Raw genomic sequence first — 20,168 nt, 5'->3', positions numbered from 1 at the left:
TACTCCGGTGAAAACCTTTTTTCTTTTAAATCAACTGGTGGCAGAAAGTTAAACATATTTGTAAATTACTTCTATTAAAAAATCTTAATCCTTCCTGTACTTATTAGCTGCTGAATACTACAGAGGAAATTCTTTTCTTTTTGAAATGCTCTCTCATGACATCACGAGCACAGTTCTCTCTGCTGACGTTATTATAATAATAATAACACTTTATTTATTGTTGTCCTTAGTGGGATTTGAACCCAAGTCCCCAGCACTGCAAGCCAGCAGTGCTAACCACTGAGCCACCATACTGCATTTAGCATTCATCTGCTATGCATGGTTGCTAAAATGGACTGAGATGTCAGCAGAGAGCACTGTGCTCGTGATGTCATCAGTGTTCCAAAAAGAAAGGAATTTCCTCTGTAGCATTCAGCAGCTAATAAGTACTGTAAGGATTAAGATTTGTTAATAGAAGTAATTTACAAATATGTTTAACTTTCTGCCACCAGTTGATTTAAAAGAAAAAAGGTTTTCACCGGAGTACCCCTTTAAGTGTTGAAGTGTCGCAGCAGACAAATCAGTGAACAGGAGGACATTGTGAAATTTATCAGGTAAGGACGGTGATTTTCTTGCAGCAGCCATCAGCTCCTCCTTGACATGGAAGTAGTGAATCCTGGCTAGTACATCACGGGGCACATCGTAGGCCAAATGCTTTGGTCTGGGGACCCTGTGGGCACTGTCATATCCACAGACGTGCAATGTGGAAGGACCAGCTGAATAAAGTCCTGCAAGTATTGCTTAAGAGCAGAAGGTGCCACAGTCTCTGGAATGCCTCGAAACTTAATGTTAGGTCCTCAAGATTAGCCATCTTGGCTCTGATGGAGGCAACCTCATCCTCTAAATCATAATGAGCGTCCACAAAATCTTTATGTGAGGGCACTAGATCCCCCATTTAATCTCGATATAGGTGACTCTGGATTGGACCTCAGCAAGGTCCACGCACGGGATGCAACAGGCGCACAACATCACAGTGGATAGACTAGTGGAGCGCTAAAAGCATATCCTTAAAGGGGTACTCCGGTGAAAAACTTAGAAAGTTAAACAGATTTGTAAATTACTTCTATTAAAAAATCAAAATTCTTCCTGTACTTATTAGCTGCTGAATACTACAGTGGAAATTATTTTCCGTTTGAAACACAGAGCTAGACGCGTTTCAGGGTGTATAGGTAAACCCTTTCTTCAGTATAAACCCTGAAACGCGTCTAGTCAGTTGTGGACTATCACTAAGACTGCACTCGGCATTACAAATTTTAATTTCTATGCTGTAAATCTACCTGGAATCTCTATTGTGATCCTACTGGTCCGGTCCGGAGACGACCCTGCCGATCTTGCCGCCCCAGTCCATAGCGGACTTCTAGTCTAGGGTGGACTTGCAACGAGCCGGGGCAATCCAAGCACATCCTGCAGGTGCCGGCACTGACATCACACGCCCCCCTCACGAGGTAGAGACATCCATCCCCGGTCTGTTGCAGACCTGACCTCTATGGCAGGACATTCCATCAGTCAGTGACACCTCTACAAGTATCTATCACCGACGCCTGCCAGCGCCGGGACCCGGAGGTAGCCCACCTGCAGTGACCATCTACGTGCTTTATCCATTCAGCTCCAAGGCAGATCCACGCTCTAAGGACCGGTAATGTACTGCACAACTGCCAGCTATCTGTCCTGATATAAAGACACTGAGAAACTAGCAACAGTGGAGACTAATTGTAATACACTGAACATTGTTACACTTTCATCTACTAAGAGGAACTAGTAGATGAAAGTGTCACTATTTTTTATAAAATGATATACCTTATTATAATTGAAGCACGATTCTTGGTCCTTTAATTATAGTTTAAATTATTACACCTATTATACCTTCCTTGAGGTCTGGGTATTTTTGTCTTTTTGTTTATTTAACATTGGCACCTTACTTATAGGTGCATTGCCCGTTTGTCCTCGGTAGGTTATATCATTGTGAGCTGCACATACTCTTTCTTTTTTTTCCTAGTAATTTACAAATCTGTTTAACTTTCTGGCACCAATTGATTTTAAATAAAGTTTTTCACCGGAGTACCCCTTTAAGAGTCAATTCAGTGTGACCGGTGCATTGGGGGAAGGCTGGTTCGCTAAACATTCGGCCACGGCACACAGGGAATTGCTCACCTCTGTCTCAGGATCCAGCTCGTCGTTTCTGTGCAGGCGCTGCCTCTGCTTTACCGTACTTCCGGAACATGGTGTAGCCGGGGAAGACATTGAGGTACCGCCACCAGAGTGCCGCTTGGAGCCATCAGAGGATCTCGGGCCCAGTAGACCAGCCACCGGGACAGGTAAGAGAGACGAAGGTGGCATGGAGGCACTCTGCTGCCGGCCCCCCGCTGCAGCGAGTATCTGGTTTTGCGGAGGAGGCAGGCCCTGCCGGGGAGCGTGCACCAGCGCCATCTTGAAATCCTCCCAAGTCTGATTGGGCATAAAAATCTGTGAGTTTGCGGACTTGATTGCCTGTTTTCGCCCTCCTGCGGGAACTAGAAGACATGATGAGTCGGCAAGTGGAAATAGGAGCCAAATAAACAAACTGAGCGGGCTATAAGTCACTTTATTCGCCAGCAGTGCACATCTCCGGCAAGCGCCAAGCCACGCCCCCCAGAAGAGAAATGATTAAGGCGAGACTAGGGCCTTGCAGGGGGAGTTATTACCCCACCGGTTACAGTGGATCATACGTTGTTCTCTTCCACCTCTTAGAGGTCTTTGCATCACATCAATACTTGGTGGTGTAGGTGACACATGGTGTTTTTTGCACACCTTTCCTTTATTTTTATTTTTTTTAATTATAGTACGTATATTTTATTGTAAGAAAAGTTAAGTTTTAGCTATTGCATATCCTCAATACTTACTTGTGGTCTGATGGCAAGGAATGTCTGTAACTGGGGAGCAGCACCTTAAACATGTTTAGCACTATCCATATTTGTGAAGTGTTGGTGTGGCAACATGGTCAATCTACTCTGCATCAGGCATTGGTGGGTGTAAATCCTGGCTGATCCATGCCTGATTCATCTTCACAAAGGTCAGTCTCTCCGCATTTTTTGTTGTCAGACGAGTTCTCCTTGGGGTTACTATGGCCCCCGCCGCACTAAACACCCACTCTGATGGCACATCACTAGCCGAGCAGGATAGCTTTTTTCTGCTAATTGTGGCCACAAATCAAGTTTGGCTGGCCAGAAGTCCAGCGGATCTTCAGGGTGTGTTGGCATGGTCATGTCAAGGTATGCCACCACCTGCTGGTTCAGGTCCTGCTCCAGGTCTACCTGCTGCTGATGAGTTGCTTTACTATGCAGATGAAGAAAGCTACTCATCAGCAACTGTATGGCAGTGGAAGGTGAGCGCAGTGGGCCCCCCGAGTCAGACCTGCGAGAGGATGGACAATGGCGCAAATAGACATCGGCCAACTGACTACGTAGTGTTACGCCTAGCGCTCCGGGTCCCCGCTCCTCCCCGGAGCGCGTACGGCGTCTCTCTCTCCGCAGCGCCCCGGTCGGTCCCGCTGACCGGGAGCGCTGCTCTGTCATGGCCGTCGGGGATGCGATTCGCACAGCGGGACGCGCCCGCTCGCGAATCGCATCCCAGGTCACTTACCCATTCCCGTCCCCTGCTGTCATGTGCTGGCGCGCGCGGCTCCGCTCTCTAGGGCGCGCGCGCGCCAGCTCCCTGAGACTTAAAGGGCCAGTGCACCAATGATTGGTGCCTGGCCCAATTAGCTTAATTGGCTTCCACCTGCTCCCTGGCTATATCTGATCTCCTCCCTTGCACTCCCTTGCCGGATCTTGTTGCCTTGTGCCAGTGAAAGCGTTTTGTGTGTCCAAAGCCTGTGTACCAGAACTTCTGCTATCCACCCTGACTACGAACCTTGCCGCCTGCCCCCGACCTTCTGCTACGTCCGACCTTGTTTCTGTCTACTCCCTTGTACCGCGCCTATCTTCAGCAGTCAGAGAGGTTGAGCCGTTGCTAGTGGATACGACCTGGTCACTACCGCCGCAGCAAGACCATCCCGCTTTGCGGCGGGCTCTGGTGAAAACCAGTAGTGACTTAGAACCGGTCCACTAGCACGGTCCTCGCCAATCCCTCTCTGGCACAGAGGATCCACCTCCTGCAAGCCGGCATCGTGACAGTAGATCCGGCCATGGATCCCGCTGAGGTCCCTCTGCCTTATATCTCTGATATCACCACGGTGGTCGCCCAGCAATCCCGACAGATCGCCCATCTAACCCACCAGCTGTCGGAAGTGTCCACCATTGTGCAGCAACTTCAGCAGCAATCATCTCCTCCGCCAGCTCCTGCACCTCTTCCGCAGCGAGTGGCCACTCCTAGCCTTCGCCTGTCCTTGCCGGACAAATTTAATGGGGACTCTAAGTTTTGCCGTGGCTTTCTTTCGCAATGTTCCCTGCACTTGGAGATGATGTCGGACCAGTTTCCTACTGAAAGGTCTAAGGTGGCTTTCGTAGTCAGCCTTCTGTCTGGAAAAGCCCTGTCATGGGCCACACCGCTCTGGGACCGCAATGACCCCGTCACTGCCTCTGTACACTCCTTCTTCTCGGAAATTCGAAGTGTCTTTGAGGAACCTGCCCGAGCCTCTTCTGCTGAGACTGCCCTGCTGAACCTGGTCCAGGGTAATTCTTCCGTTGGCGAGTACGCCATACAATTCCGTACTCTTGCTTCTGAACTTTCCTGGAATAATGAGGCCCTCTGCGCGACCTTTAAAAAAGGCCTATCCAGCAACATTAAAGATGTTCTGGCCGCACGAGAAACTCCTGCTAACCTGCATGAACTCATTCATCTAGCCACTCGCATTGACATGGGTTTTTCTGAGAGGCATCAAGAGCTCCGCCAGGAAAAAGACTTAGATCTCTGGACACCTCTCCCACAGTCTCCATTGCAATCTGCGCCTAGGCCTCCCGCCGAGGAGGCCATGCAAGTGGATCGGTCTCGCCTGACCCTGGAAGAGAGGAATCGCCGTAAGGAAGAGAATCTTTGTCTGTACTGTGCCAGTACCGAACATTTTTTGGTGGATTGCCCTATCCGTCCTCCACGTCTGGGAAACGCACGCTCGCACCCAGCTCTCGTGGGTGTGGCGTCTCTTGATGCTAAGTCGGCTTCTCCACGTCTCACGGTGCCTGTACGGATTTCTCCTTCAGCCAGCTCTTCCCTCTCAGCCGTGGCCTGCCTGGACTCTGGTGCCTCTGGGAATTTTATTCGGGAGTCCTTGGTGAATAAATTCCGCATCCCGGTGACCCGTCTTGTCAAGCCACTCCACATTTCCGCGGTCAACGGAGCCAGGTTGGATTGCACCGTGCGTTACCGCACGGAGCCCCTCCTAATGTGCATCGGAACTCATCACGAAAAAATTGAGTTTTTGGTCCTCTCCAATTGCACTTCCGAAATTCTCCTTGGCCTACCCTGGCTTCAACACCATTCCCCAACCCTGGATTGGTCCACAGGGGAGATCAAGAGCTGGGGTACCTCTTGCTTCAAGGACTGCCTTAAACCGGTTCCCAGTACTCCCTGCCGTGACCCTGTGGTTCCTCCTGTATCCGGTCTCCCTAAGGTCGTTATGGACTCTGCCCGCCTTAAGAAGTGCCTCTCCCCCCCTCCCAGTCCAGTCAGGCAAGCCTCGGTGCCTCCTCATGGCCCTCGTCCTGGTGTCACACTGCCCCGTGCCAGGCCTCGCCCTCTGCCCTCCCTCCCCATTCCCACTCCTGCTGTACTGCCTGCCGTTGAGGAATCCCTCCATCCTTTCCCGGTGTCCTCATCCCAGGGGAGGCAGTTACCGGACAAAGAGAAGGGGAGACCTAAGGGGGGGGGTACTGTTACGCCTAGCGCTCCGGGTCCCCGCTCCTCCCCGGAGCGCGTACGGCGTCTCTCTCTCCGCAGCGCCCCGGTCGGTCCCGCTGACCGGGAGCGCTGCGCTGTCATGGCCGTCGGGGATGCGATTCGCACAGCGGGACGCGCCCGCTCGCGAATCGCATCCCAGGTCACTTACCCGTTCCCGTCCCCTGCTGTCATGTGCTGGCGCGCGCGGCTCCGCTCTCTAGGGCGCGCGCGCGCCAGCTCCCTGAGACTTAAAGGGCCAGTGCACCAATGATTGGTGCCTGGCCCAATTAGCTTAATTGGCTTCCACCTGCTCCCTGGCTATATCTGATCTCCTCCCTTGCACTCCCTTGCCGGATCTTGTTGCCTTGTGCCAGTGAAAGCGTTTTGTGTGTCCAAAGCCTGTGTACCAGAACTTCTGCTATCCACCCTGACTACGAACCTTGCCGCCTGCCCCCGACCTTCTGCTACGTCCGACCTTGTTTCTGTCTACTCCCTTGTACCGCGCCTATCTTCAGCAGTCAGAGAGGTTGAGCCGTTGCTAGTGGATACGACCTGGTCACTACCGCCGCAGCAAGACCATCCCGCTTTGCGGCGGGCTCTGGTGAAAACCAGTAGTGACTTAGAACCGGTCCACTAGCACGGTCCTCGCCAATCCCTCTCTGGCACAGAGGATCCACCTCCTGCCAGCCGGCATCGTGACACGTAGGATGTCCTATCCGCCTGGATCATCAAGAAATTGGTGATGGCTTTTCTCTGTTCGTATTGTCGGTCCAACATATGGAGGGTGGAATTCCAACGTGTGGAAACGTCACAAATCAGACTATGTTGGGGGATGCCGTTCTGACGCTGCAGCTCAAGGAGGGTGTGCTTTGCGGTGTACGAGTGGCTGAAGTGTATGCAAAATTTCCTTCCCATTGTTAGGCTGTCTTGCAGATGCGGGGAACACTTCAGAAATCGCTTGACAACCAGATTGAACATGTGTGCCATGCAGGGCGCATGTCTCAGGCTTCTATGTCGCAGCGCAGACAGAATGTTCTTCCCGTTGTCGGTCACCATGGTTCGCATTTCTAGTTTTTGTGAAGTAAGCCATGATTCGATTTCTTGATGATTGACTTCAAACAGTTCCTCCCTTGTGTGACTCTATTCGCTAAAGCAAACCATCTGAAGAACAGCGTGACAGCGCCGTGCCCTACACACTTGGTATGCTGGAGGGACACTGAGACTCGTCCGTGCAGTGGAGGCTGAGGACACGATGGAGGATGAGGAGGCGAAGTCGCACACTGTCACAAGACCAACGGCCTGAGAGCGTGGAGACAGAAGAGGCGTGACTTGTCCAAGTTGCTGTTGTTGTGGCTGTGCAGGAACCACACTCACCCTGTGGGCTGTAAAGGACATGTATTGTCCCTGACCACCATAGTTACAGCTCCATACGTCTGTGCAGGCCTGCACTTTGGTACACACCGAGAGGTTCAAGGACTGGCCAACCTTCATTTCCACAAAATTGTGCAGAGCTGGTACTGCCTTCTTCGCAAAGAATTGACTGCTTGGCACTCTCCACCTTGGCCCGGCACAAGCCATCAGTTTTCTGAAAGGTGCCGATTACACCCCTTGAAAAGGAAGGGACTACAGCACCAGCAACTTGGACAGGAGCACATTCCACTTCTGCGCAGTTGGATGAGTGGGCGCATACTGTTGTCTCTTGGACATGGCTTCACCGATGGATTGCTGGCAGAATGACTGACTCAAAGTAGGAGGAGCAGGAACATCTGGAGCGATATAAGATGGGTTTGACACACAGCTCCCTTCGGCTGAGATGGAGGAGCCTTGGCTGGCTGAAACAGGGAGCGCCGTACCACTGGGTGATGCAGCAGGCTGGACCACCACATCGGAGAAACAGTTCTACCAAGCCGCTTTATGGTAACGCTGCTTATCTTGAGGCAGGGCCGTGGTGCAAACATTGGGACCTTGGCCACGCTTCACCTTCTATCAACACATCTTGCATGTGGCCAGGTTAACCTCCTCTGGATGCTTGATGGAAAAAATGCCACACAGCCGAGTAGCTAATTTTCTCACCAACAGTCTGCACTGATTGACTGCTACTGCCGCATACTCCAGGAACCCTTGTTTCACTTCCTCCCAGGAAGGTAGGCTGCAACGAAGCAGTTGGTCTACCCCAGGCACGTTTGGCTCCAGACTTTCCACTTCTGCCACCATGCTGACTGCCAACCATGCTACCACCTTGCTGGCTCAGCTGCTGCTTCATGGGCAACATGCAACCCTATTCTCCTGATGATGATGAAGCCCCTTCTGCACCCAGCTCCCAAGTTCGCTCGGCTTCATCATCATCATCGAGTTGTGTCTGCACGTCACTGATGGCCTTCCTCAACAGTGTCTGCTTCAGGATCCTGAATGCTCGCAACACCACCTCCCACCCCAATCTCCTCATCACTACTTGCCTGCCTAGCAGAGGAAGCGGCAGATGTCTCCTCCACTTCTTGGCTGTGCAGTAGCTGCTGACTGTCCTCTAGATTATCCTCACTAAATAGTTGAGCTGAACCGACAGCATAAGATACTTCTGTGGGGGAGTGAACACTATAGGACAGAGGCAATGGAAGGACAGGGACTGCTCGCGGGCCATCCCAACTGAGGGTTGTGTCTGAGGAACCCGCCGACTATTGACTGGGGGTGTAAGATGTCACTTGTGATGAAGTGGATGACCGTGTTAACCAATCGATGACGGCAGATGGGTTGCTGGTCGAGACACGACCGCTAGCTGATACCGGGATCTCAGGCCTCTAGCTGCGACTCCTGCTGCCACTTACCCCTATTCTGCTGCGATCTCTGCTTGATGAATTTAGGCCTCTGCCACTCCACTGTGCATGTCCTGGAACTTCTCTGCCTGACATACTTAGTGCGTGTATGAGAGGAGTACAATATGCTACAGTACCATTAAAAAAGCAGCCAGTGAGTACTTTTGCCTAGGGGAGAAAAATGTGCTACAGTACGCTTAAAAAAGTATTTGCGCACAACACCTGCAGTACACACCAGTGCTGCAGCACACAGTTGCTGTGTACTACACCCAAAATTGCACTTTCTCTTTCAATCTCACTCCCTTCCCTATCAGTGTTTCTAGGCAGGATTTGTGTTTGAGGTGAACTGCTACTGTTCTGTGCAACACACTGCTCTCTGTAATAGAACGCTGTAGACAGTGACATGGAGGTGAATTGTTGCAGTAAGAATGCCTTTCTGTGAAACACACACTGCTCTCTGTCCTTTTCTCTGTGCAACAGAACGCTAACTTGACTAGGAGGTCTATTGCTGCTGGAAAAAAGCTTTTCTGTGCAACACACAGCGCTATCTGTCCCTATCTATCTCTGCAGTGAAAGGCTGAAGTGACTGGCCGTAATATGGCTGACGATTATATAGGGCTGTGACATCACAGGGGTGACTGGCTGCTGATAGCCTGCATGCTACACGTGATTTAGGGTCATGCCGCCTACCCTTGTTCCCGCCTTCCCAAGATTCCCTGCCCCATGTCCTCATATGTGGATCCGCCATTTTAGATGCCCTGGAGCCTGGCACTAAATGGAGTTTAATGAATCGATTAATTGCGATAGAATTGCAACGATATTCGCATTCATTGCAAATCAAATTCTTCCTGAAATTCAAAACAAATTCGGATTTGTCAGATTTGATTCGCTCATCCCTAGTGCTAACCTTATGTTCCTCTGTATTCCACAAACTTTCGTCAAATAAAGCTGTTCACATATGCAAAGCCCAGGAATGAGACTTCTGACGCTTGGATTTCATGAAACAACTTGTAAGATTTTTTTAAACTCCTTGCGCAATTCCAGGGTACAGCTTTAGGGAATACAACTTAGGAGTCAGGAAAATGAAGATTTGGTCCCCGTCCCTTAAAATATATGGCAGCACAGCTGGATTGTACATAACTTGAAGTACTCCTGCTAAAAGGGTTATGTACAACTTATTCTTTCTTGGAAAATACTCTCCTGATATGTAGAACATATCCTCACAGCATGGACTAGAATAGCTAGGAACAGGGACTGAAGGTAAATATGGCTTGTATCAATTTAGGCCTTACAAATACTGGGATTAGCTAAAGCACATGTGACTCTGGCAAAGGTCAGGCTAAAACTAACTAGAATCGGTTTAAGTCCACCCCTTTTCAGGAGAGAAACGACCTAGGGACCTTCTCCTACAGTTATTGGCTTTGAGATAACATGATAAAATCATCATACAGCTGTTCAATGAAAAACAAAACGTGAGAAATGTTAACCTTTGGCACCCTGGTTACTTCAGTGTATGCATGAAATTAAAGTGAAATACAATAACTATGGGGGAGATTTATCTAAACCTGTGCAGAGGAAATGTGAAGTTGCCCATAGTAACCAATCAGTGATTGCTATGGGCAACTGCTGCAGTTTTCTTCTATACAGGTTGTGATAAATCTCCCCCTATATTTGTAATACAATCCAGTACTTGATTTAAACAATGTGCATCCAGCAAACTTATATTTACCCTTCTCCCTCCTTTCCCCTCCACAGTCTTCTATTACTTATAATTTAATCACTGAGCTGTAGGACAGTTACAGGACAAAGGACAAAACGGAGCTGATTTTTCATAGTGTATAACAGATTAGTAGGTTGGGGGGGGGGGGGCGTTGATTACAGAAGAAAGAAGCATTTTTGTCTGTTACGAAAAATTGCAACGTTTCTGAAATTCGCTTGCACTATGCAAAATTTGATAAAACAACAGAGTTTATTTAACCCCTGAAAGGGTTACTCCGGTGGAAAACAATTTTTTTCAAATCAACTGGTGCTAGAAAGTTAAACAGATTTGTAAATTACTTTTATTTAAAAATCTAAATCTGTCCAATGCTTATCAGCTGCTGTATATTTTACAGGAAGTTGTATTTCTTTCTGGAGTCCTTTTTTTAGTCTGACCACAGTGCTCTCAGCTGACACCGCTGTCCATGTACTGTCCAGAGTACAAGCAAATTCTCATAACAAACTTCTCCTGCTCTGGACAGTTCCTGATACTGACAGAGGTGTCAGCAGAGAGCACTTTGGTCAAACTAAAAAGAACTCAAGAAAGAAATACAACTATCTGAAAAGCATACAGCAGCTGATGAGTACTAGAAGGATTAAGATTTTAAATAGAAGTAATTTACAGTTTAAAGAAGTAGTCTGTTTAACCCCTTAAGGACTTAGCCCATTTTGGCCTTAAGGCCCATTTTGGCCTTAATTTTTACGTTTTCATTTTTTCCTCCTCGCCTTCTAAAAATCATAACTCTTTTATATTTTCATCCACAGACTAGTATGAGGGCTTGTTTTTTGCGCGACCAGTTGTCCTTTGTAATGACATCACTCATTATATCATAAAATGTATGGCGCAACCAAAAAACACTATTTTTGTGGGGAAATTAAAACGAAAAACGTAATTTTGCTAATTTTGGAAGGTTTTGTTTTCACGCCGTACAATTTATGGTAAAAATGACATGTGTTCTTTATTCTGAGGGTCATTATGATTAAAATGATACCCATTATTACATACTTTTATATTATTGTTGCGCTTAAAAAAAATCACAAACTTTTTAACCAAATTAGTACGTTTATAATCCCTTTATTTTGATGACATATAACTTTTTTATTTTTCCGTATAAGCGGCGGTATGGGGGCTAATTTTTTGCGCCATGATCTGTACTTTTTTTTGATACCACATTTGCATATAAAAAACTTTTAATACATTTTTTATAAATTTTTTTAATAAAATGTATTAAAAAAGTAGGAATTTGGACTTTTTTTTTCGTTCACGCCGTTAACCGTACGGGATCATTAACATTTTATTTTAATAGTTCGGACATTTACGCATGCGGCGATACCAAATATGTCTATAAAAAAATTTTTACGCTTTTTGGGGGTAAAATAGGAAAAAAACGGACGTTTAACTTTTTTATTGGGGGAGGGGATTTTTCACTTTTTTTTTACTTTTACTTTTACGTTTTTTAACTTTTTTTTTACACTTGAATAGTCCCCATAGGGGACTATTCATAGCAATACCATGATTGCTACCACTGATCTGTTCTATGTATAGGACATAGAATAGATCAGTGTTTTCGGTCATCTTCTGCTCTGGTCTGCTCGATCACAGACCAGAGCAGGAGACGCTGGGAGCCGCACGGAGGAAGGAGAGGGGACCTCCGTGCAGCGTTATGAATGATCGGATCCCCGCAGCAGCGCTGCGGGCGATCCGTTCATTCATTCAAATCGCGCACTGCCGCAGATGCTGGGATCTGTATTGATCCCGGCACCTGAGGGGTTAATGGCGGACGCCTGCGAGATCGCGGGCGTCGGCCATTTTCGGCGGGTCCCTGGCTGCGATCAGCAGCCGGGATCAGCCGCGCATGACACGGGCATCGCTCCGATGCCCGCGGTTATGCTTAGGACGTAAATGTACGTCCTGGTGCGTTAAGTACCACCGCACCAGGACGTACATTTACGTCCTGCACCCTTAAGGGGTTAAAGGAGTAGTCTATTCTTCCTCCGTTCTGCCCGGGCTAAAAAAAAAAAAAAAAAAGAAAATACATTTTTACTCAACTTCCTGCATTCCCCCAGACCACCGCTACAGTTGATCAGTCCTCCGTTCCCGTCTTCTTCCTTCTTTCGTGTACATGGATTGTCACACGTGCTCAGGCTATCACTGGCCGATGTCCCGCCTTGGCCTGTGATAGGCTAAGCCCAGTATGATGATCCCTGCACATGGAAGAAGACGGGACCAGAAAACCAACAACGCACCAGGAATAGTCTGCACTAGACTACTCCATTAACTTTCTGGCACCAGTTGATTTAAAATGCAAAAAAAGTTTTGCAACGGACTACCCCTTTAAGGACACAGCCCATTTTGTCCTTAAGGACACAGCCAATTTTATTTTTGCATTTTCCTTTTTTCCGCCTTGTCTTCTAAAAATCATAACTCTTTTATATTTCTAGCTACTGACACACAGTCCTTTGTATTTACCTCAATCATTCTACCATAAAATGTATGGCACAACCAAAAAAATGTTATTTGTGTGGGGAAATTGAAAAGAAAACCACAAATTATCAAATTTTGGAAAGTTTCTTATTCACACTGCACACTTTACAGTAAAAATGACATGTTTTCTTTATTTCTTTAGTCAATTTAATTGAAATTAAAATGATTCCCATGGCTACATGCTTTTCTATTAGTGTATTGATTTAAAAAACAAAAACTTAACAAAATTAGTATGTTTAAAATAACTATTCTGACCACCTCTAAGTTTCTCATTTTTTCGTATTCGGGCTGTATGAGGGCTCATTTTTTTGCTCTGTGATCTGTAGTTTTTATTGGTAATTTTTTTGCGTATATGTAACTTTTTAATTGCTTTTTATAAAAAAAATGTTTTATGTGATGTGACAAAAAAGCTGCAATTTTGTACTTTAAAAAAAAAAAATGTTTACGCCGTTTACCGTACTGGATCATTAACATTATATTTTTATAGTTCAGACATTTACACATGCGGTGATACAAAATATTTTTATTAATTTTTTTACGCTTTTCAGGGTAAAATGGGAACTATTAGGGGCCATTAAAATTTATATTGGGGGAGGGGCTTTTTCACATTTTGTTTTAACTTTTTTTTACAATTTTTTTGCACTTTTTATATCCACATAGGGGACTATTTATAGCAATCTTTAGATTGCTAATACTGTTCAGTGCTATGCTTAGGTGTAGCACTGATCAGTATTATCAATGCTCATCTTTCCTGGTCTGTTGTCAGAACAGAGAAGAAGACTCTTGGATGATGGCCGGAGCATGTGATGGGACCTCCGGCTACCATGTTGGATGATCGGATCCCCACAGCCGTGCAATTGAAACGCTTGCATTGGTGCAGTTGGCGTGATCTGTATTGATCATAGCATCTGAGGGGTTAATGGTGGACATCAGCGTGATCGCTGATGTCCACCATTACCCGCAGGTTCCTGGCTGCTGGGACCAGGACCTGCTGTGCATAATGCGACCACCTCTCGGGTGCTCGCGTCATGTACAGGAAGTAAATTTACATCCTGGTGCTTAAGTACCAGGGCACAAGGACCTACATTTTGTGCTGTGTCCTTAAGGAGAGGATAAATGTACTATTGGCACAAAAAACATTTTCTTAACTTATGCCTCTTCTGACTATCCGTCTCCAGATAAAGTATATACACCCTGTTCTGGAAAGAAATACAAAGAGCTGATCAGAAGAAAAAACGGGTGGGGGGGGGGGGGGAGTACAATAAATAAAAATAATACAGTTTCAAAGAATAGTTCAACCATTGTCCAATCTAAAGTTGAAAAACCATCCTAGGGATGTTTTTCAACTTGAAAATGAAAATTCAGTTATCCTTAAACAAATGTTTAGGTATTTATAAATTATCCAGAACTTTAAACCTCTGAGGGCCTTTGCTATAAAGTAATTTATGAAATATTCACACTCTCTCCAAACATAGCACTAGCTAAGCTCCGCCCCAACTTCCAGTGTTCTGTCTTGGTGTCTGTTTAGCTAAAGGTGTACAGTAGGCAACAGTTTGCAGGGAAGTGATAGACATAGTGGCCAATACTTCTTTTTACTGAGGTAAGGAGTCATTTTTGGTAAATTGAGTCATTTACAAATATGTTAGGAAACACATATCCACAATGACCACAGCATGATCTACAGCTAAATAAAAAGTTGAGGCACTGGGAATGTAGGAAGGCTTGTTGCCTCAGTTCATAAGCTTTCAAAAGCCAACCTCATTCACAGAAATGTATCCTTATAACGGGAATAGTGATCCAAATAGCGTTCCCCAAGGTTATATAGACCTATTTGTAATTGTTAGTTCATCAGCAGAATTCAGACAAAATCTATAGCGGGTGTTACTCCCAGAATGCCCTGACATAGAATAGTACTTAATCCTGTATGGTGGCTGTGTAACTTCTAAATGTATAAACACAATAGTTTATTATCATTATAACCGGTATAGTACATATGTATTTGTTATTAACAAATTATGTTTTTCTGTGTTTTTTTTCTTCCATAAGATTTCCCTCCCAGTGAAGTGACAGTAAATGTTTGCTGTGAAGAAGTCATTATAGCATCTGTGCAGATTGAATATTTCTCAACAGTTGAAGACCTTAAGCATCTGCTTCTAAAAACCATTGATCCAGTACCGTTCATCTGTCAGGTAAAAATGCAACTATGGAACATATTAATGAATTTTATTTTATAAATGCATATCAAATGCAATGCTGTGTATGCAATCATTGGACCTTATGGTTCTTGATTTAAGGTACATATTGATCTACTAGATCCCTATTAAACAACAATATATACATATTGATTTCTCTTTTTCTCTAACAGTGGGTCAGAATTTAATGAAACAAAATATAATATATTTTTTGTGGAACTATTGTGCTATAGTATCAAATGATGAAATCTATGACTAACACATATGGCCAGATTGACATAATTTTTATGAAATTGTATTACAATCTACTATACACAGAAGTCAGATGACAATCATACATTTATGCTGGGAATATGTTTCTTGTGTTAAGTAGAAACAGTGTAAATCATACAAAAGAGATGCAGGGGTGGCAAAAATATCAGAAAATTAACAACCAATATGAATACTGTGATAATGTAGAATATAGCCATGTTTGCATCCATACCTGTCTGTGTTTACAATAAATGTACTTGTTTTATTCTACTCATGTGAATGTGTGGAAATCCAGGCTAAAGTGGCATGTTTTAGTATGTGTATAGTGTGGCAATAACAATTAACAGCTTGTGATGCCACGGTAGCGTTGACCTCCACGCTCCAAGGGTAGTAGCTTCCTGGGGCAAGCACTGGGGTAATAATGATCACAGATGCAGGGTTATGGAAACTACTACATTTTCAACAGTTCCACAGTAGTGCAAAGCTTACAGGAGATTCTACTCTCCAGGTGAAAACTGTTTATTTATGGACCCTAGTTGCCCAAAGCTTTCTATCTACTGTAATCCTCTTCTTTGCTAATGGGGTATGAGGGCTCTCTTAGCTCTTCTTCCCACTGCAAAATTGCTTCTGACTTTCTGAACGACTTGGTCGGTGGGATCCTGTGAAGGGTGCTGTAGCTCTGGAACAATTTAATGAAGTAACTGGATTTTCTTGGGCCTATCCTCATGTGGCGAGGTACAGATCCACAGCAGAGGTCTAATGGTCACCTCAACTCTCTTCTCCTCACACTAGACACTGACTTACTCCTTCCAGTCTAGTAGACTTTGGGGTAGGCAGGGCCACATCCCTGGTAGTCTAAAGCAAGCATGTGATCCCCTTAGCATCCTCCTGCACAAACAGGTTAACCCCTTAGGGCACAATAAAGTATATAAGTGCATTCACAATATATTGCAAGATAATAAATAATACAGTTAAACCTGAGCAGTGGGCCAGGAGCAGACACGATAGGTGACATCCACCTGTCAGGTCAGGAAGACAAGTGTGTTCTGCCATCTGGTTATTTTACACCTGCTTTTTTGTATCTGGACTTGCCGTCATTCTGGGTTGAGCACAACTAAAGTGGTGGATTTTCAGGAGAGATCAAGGTGTGTAGCTTCAGGTATATGAACTCCACCCAGCATAGCGGTATCAGTGCTCACTATGTTTACTTCTATCTGTATTTTTTTAGCTTTATCAACCATGCTGTCTTAAATACAAAAAGACTAATAAGACATAAAAAAATTTCACAGCAAAATTTAAACACAGCTTTGTACTTTATTACATCATAAGGTTTAGGGTTAGTACTACATGTATTAGGTACTGCAATATGTTTTATAAATGTGACATGTAACTCAATTGCATTTAATGCCTAGATTTTAAGTTGCTTTGCGAATCTTCCAGCTTTCAGACTGTATACATAATGGATGTGCTTTAATTATGTTATTTCAATTAAAAGGAATTGATAGCGTATTACTCTTTGGCTAAAAATATCCAGCATAAAATGAATAAAAGGCTACAGGCCATATTTTTACAGGGTATACTTGACATATTTATTTTAAATTGCATTTCAATGTTATTGGATTCTATCTAGCTATTGCAAAAATGTCTTTAGTTCTGTGCCCATTGGTTTAGAAATTGTGGAACTTTAGTATCCACAAAAAACAGAAACCCAAATTGTATTCCACATTGGTGATTCCTGGAATTTTAAACATATATAATATATATATTTATGGGGTATTCCAGGAAAAAACTTTTTTATATATATATATATATATATATATATATATATATATATCAACTGGCTCCAGAAAGTTAAACAGATTTGTAAATTACTTATATTAATTTGTTTTTAATCCTTTCAGTACTTATGAACTTCTGAAGTTAAGGTTGTTCTTTTCTGTCTAAATCCTCTCTGATGACACCTGTCTCAGGAAATGCCCAGTTTAGAGGAGGTTTGCTATGGGGATTTGCTTCTAAACTGGGCGTTTCCCGAGACAGGTGTCATCAGAGAGGACTTAGACAGAAAAGAACAACCTTAACTTCAGAAGCTCATAAGTACTGAAAGGATTAAGCTTTTTTTAATAGAAGTAATTTACAAATCTGTTTAACTTTCTGGAGCCAGTTGATATATAAAAAAAAGTTTTTTTTCCTGGAATACTCCTTAAATAACAGTGTAAAAACCAATACATAGGTGAACTTTGTTTGGTCTTGGTCTTTCCAGGGGAAATGTATAAAATTAGTGCATAGGAAAGAAAAGCAGGTGTCATATAGTCACCTGTATGTATACCTTTGATTTTCCGTTGTGCTGGATGAAGAGCCGGACGACGTATCCACAATGTGCTCAGTCATTTAAACAATCACAGGACTTTGCCAAAAAACGAATTGGCAGATGTGGGTATCTGGTGCAACCAGTTCATGAGCTTGACTCTGTCTGTCCTGTCATATAGTTAGCACAGTCAAAAAGAGACATGTCCATAAAGTTCAGCCAAGGGCAGGGAGAAGATGTGGATGAAGTGGAGGGATATGCCAGTTATAATATATCATATGCTATCTGGTGCATTAGTGGATTGCGCTATCTGTATTTTCACCTATATACACAAAATCTATGTAAACAAAGTAGCAGGGATTAAACTAGGCACATAGCATGTGCAATACCAAACAAGAGCCTAGCCAGCAGCAGCCATGATATAATATGAGAATCTGTGTCTCACCTCATGCGTTCCATCAGTACGACTCTCTCAAGAGTGCTGTAAAAGTCAAATCCCCCTGCTGAAAAAAGTGGTTATTTAAGCAGGGGTATTTGACCATTTCACCCCTTCTGATGTGAAGAATTGTCTTAGGCCGCACAGCAAGCTGGAAATGGTCCAAGACAACACTCATTTTGTGGGCTGCAAAAAATTAACTTCTGGGGAAAAGAAAGACAAAGAAATTCAACATCTGCACAGAAAAAGGAAGTATATAAGTAACTAGACTAACTTTGCTTCCCCTGTCTCATATTCAAAAAACAAAAATTCGAGAATACCCCTTTAATTAAAAATCATTAATAATGGCGTTACCTTTGTTTAGTGATTCTTGACCTTTGTTGTAGTGTTGTCCCTGGAAGTTCCTTATGTGCAACATACGTTTCTGTAATCTTAGGGTTTTCCCAGTGACCACCGCGAGCTTAGACAAGCATTGTATGTCAGGTGATCAAACGGGAGCTTTGCTGCTTCTTGTTTTGTTTGTCAAGCCAGCCCCCTTCATGTGATAGGCTCAGCCCATTACCCGCTGTCACGTGATGTTGCCACTGTCACATGGCCCTTCCTGATTACATAGCCTGTAAAGAGCATGGCTGCCATGAATTAGGTGTGCTAAACACCTAATGAAGACATGTAAATGGGCCCTGGGTTGTAGGTAAACATGGTTATTATGCCTTTAAATAAGGCATAGTTTTTTTTTTTAACATGCTCACGCTTTGGTATAACAATGCACTGCTACGATCAGGATTGATATGAGCATGACCGTAGCGATGTCCCACCCCGGTCGGTGATAGGCTGAGCCCACTGTCATGTAAGGAGCTCTGGCCGGCTTCTTACATGATGTGGGCTCAGCCTATCACCGACCGGGGCGGGACATCGCTACGGTAGGTGATAAGCCTACGGCTCTGCGGCGTCCCCGTCCCCAGGAAGCACTGCCGGACCAAGAGGCCTTTGCCAGACCAACGGGGGCTCGTAAGAAGGTATGTATGAGTTTATTTTGTTTGTTTTTGAGGCCCGGGCACGGGCATATATAAAAGTGTACCACTACAGTTGTCCTTTAAGCTTACCTTCTAATCCTGCTGCTCCAGTGTTCTTATATATTACCGCCAACACACCTTCATATAGTATTTACTACTGGAACACCCAATAATATTTATACTTATTCTCAAGAAGTAGACACAGGCCACACAGCTTACAATATATTGTTACACACATTGTTTATAAGAATATTTAGTTATTATGAATGAAATGTCCTCATAGTGTTCAGGGTTTCCTTGCGATATGCTCCTTTAAACAGGCTTGCTGATGTATGCAGTTCCACCCAGAACACTGAACAATTGTTCACCCAGACCTCACTACCAACACTTATGGAGCCTGTCTACTGCATAAAGTGTTAAAGGACAAGTCTCCAGCACAGGAGCGCGTCATGACCCCTACCCGAAGTGGGAGCCGCCACACCCCCTCCATAAAAACCCTATGAGAGAGCCGAAGATTGCCGAACGGCTCTCCCATAATGGTGTATGAAGGGGGCGTAGCAGCTCCCGCTTTGGGCAGGGGATGTGATGCCCTCCTGTGCTGGAGACCCGGGGCTCCAAACAGGAGATCGTGGGGGCCCCATCGCTCGGACCTCCCGCGATCTAAAACTCGCTGATTAATCGCGGATTAAGATTTTTACTTACAAGTAATTCAAAAATCTGCTTAAATTTCTGGCACCAGTTGATTAAAAAAAATATTTTCCAGTGGAGTACCCCTTTAAGTGCTTCTATGTTCTGCTTTTCATCCTTTATTTTTGATGGTGTGGTTTATATAATTTAAGGAGTAGTGTGACATAATACAGAAAAATTCACAGCAGTGCACTTAGGGCACCGCTAATTTTTTTTGTATCATTGTTTTAGGGATGGGAAAGTATTTTATGTGGGCTGTTGGGGTGGTTTGTGAGGCAGGGCTGCTCTTTAATCTCAATCTGGCCCTGCCATATGTAGGGTAACTTTCTCACAAACTTTGT

The 20,168-nt window shown here is 44.7% G+C and overlaps 1 protein-coding gene across 3 annotated transcripts in view; it reads left to right on the top strand.

Moving 5' to 3' along the window:
- The window catches only part of BANK1 (B cell scaffold protein with ankyrin repeats 1), a 472,180-nt gene that overhangs the window by 105,234 nt on the left and 346,778 nt on the right, over positions 1-20,168 (top strand). For all 3 annotated transcript variants that reach the window (XM_056566500.1, XM_056566509.1, XM_056566520.1), the window contains exon 5: positions 14,989-15,131. In XM_056566500.1, the coding sequence (XP_056422475.1) occupies positions 14,989-15,131 (143 nt within the window). The remainder of the gene's footprint in view (positions 1-14,988; positions 15,132-20,168) is intronic.

Source organism: Hyla sarda, chromosome 1, assembly GCF_029499605.1.
Source record: "Hyla sarda isolate aHylSar1 chromosome 1, aHylSar1.hap1, whole genome shotgun sequence".
NCBI classification, from domain to species: domain Eukaryota; kingdom Metazoa; phylum Chordata; class Amphibia; order Anura; family Hylidae; genus Hyla; species Hyla sarda.
Note: the sequence above shows the minus strand (reverse complement) of the source record. Positions and strands in the feature narration are given on the sequence as shown.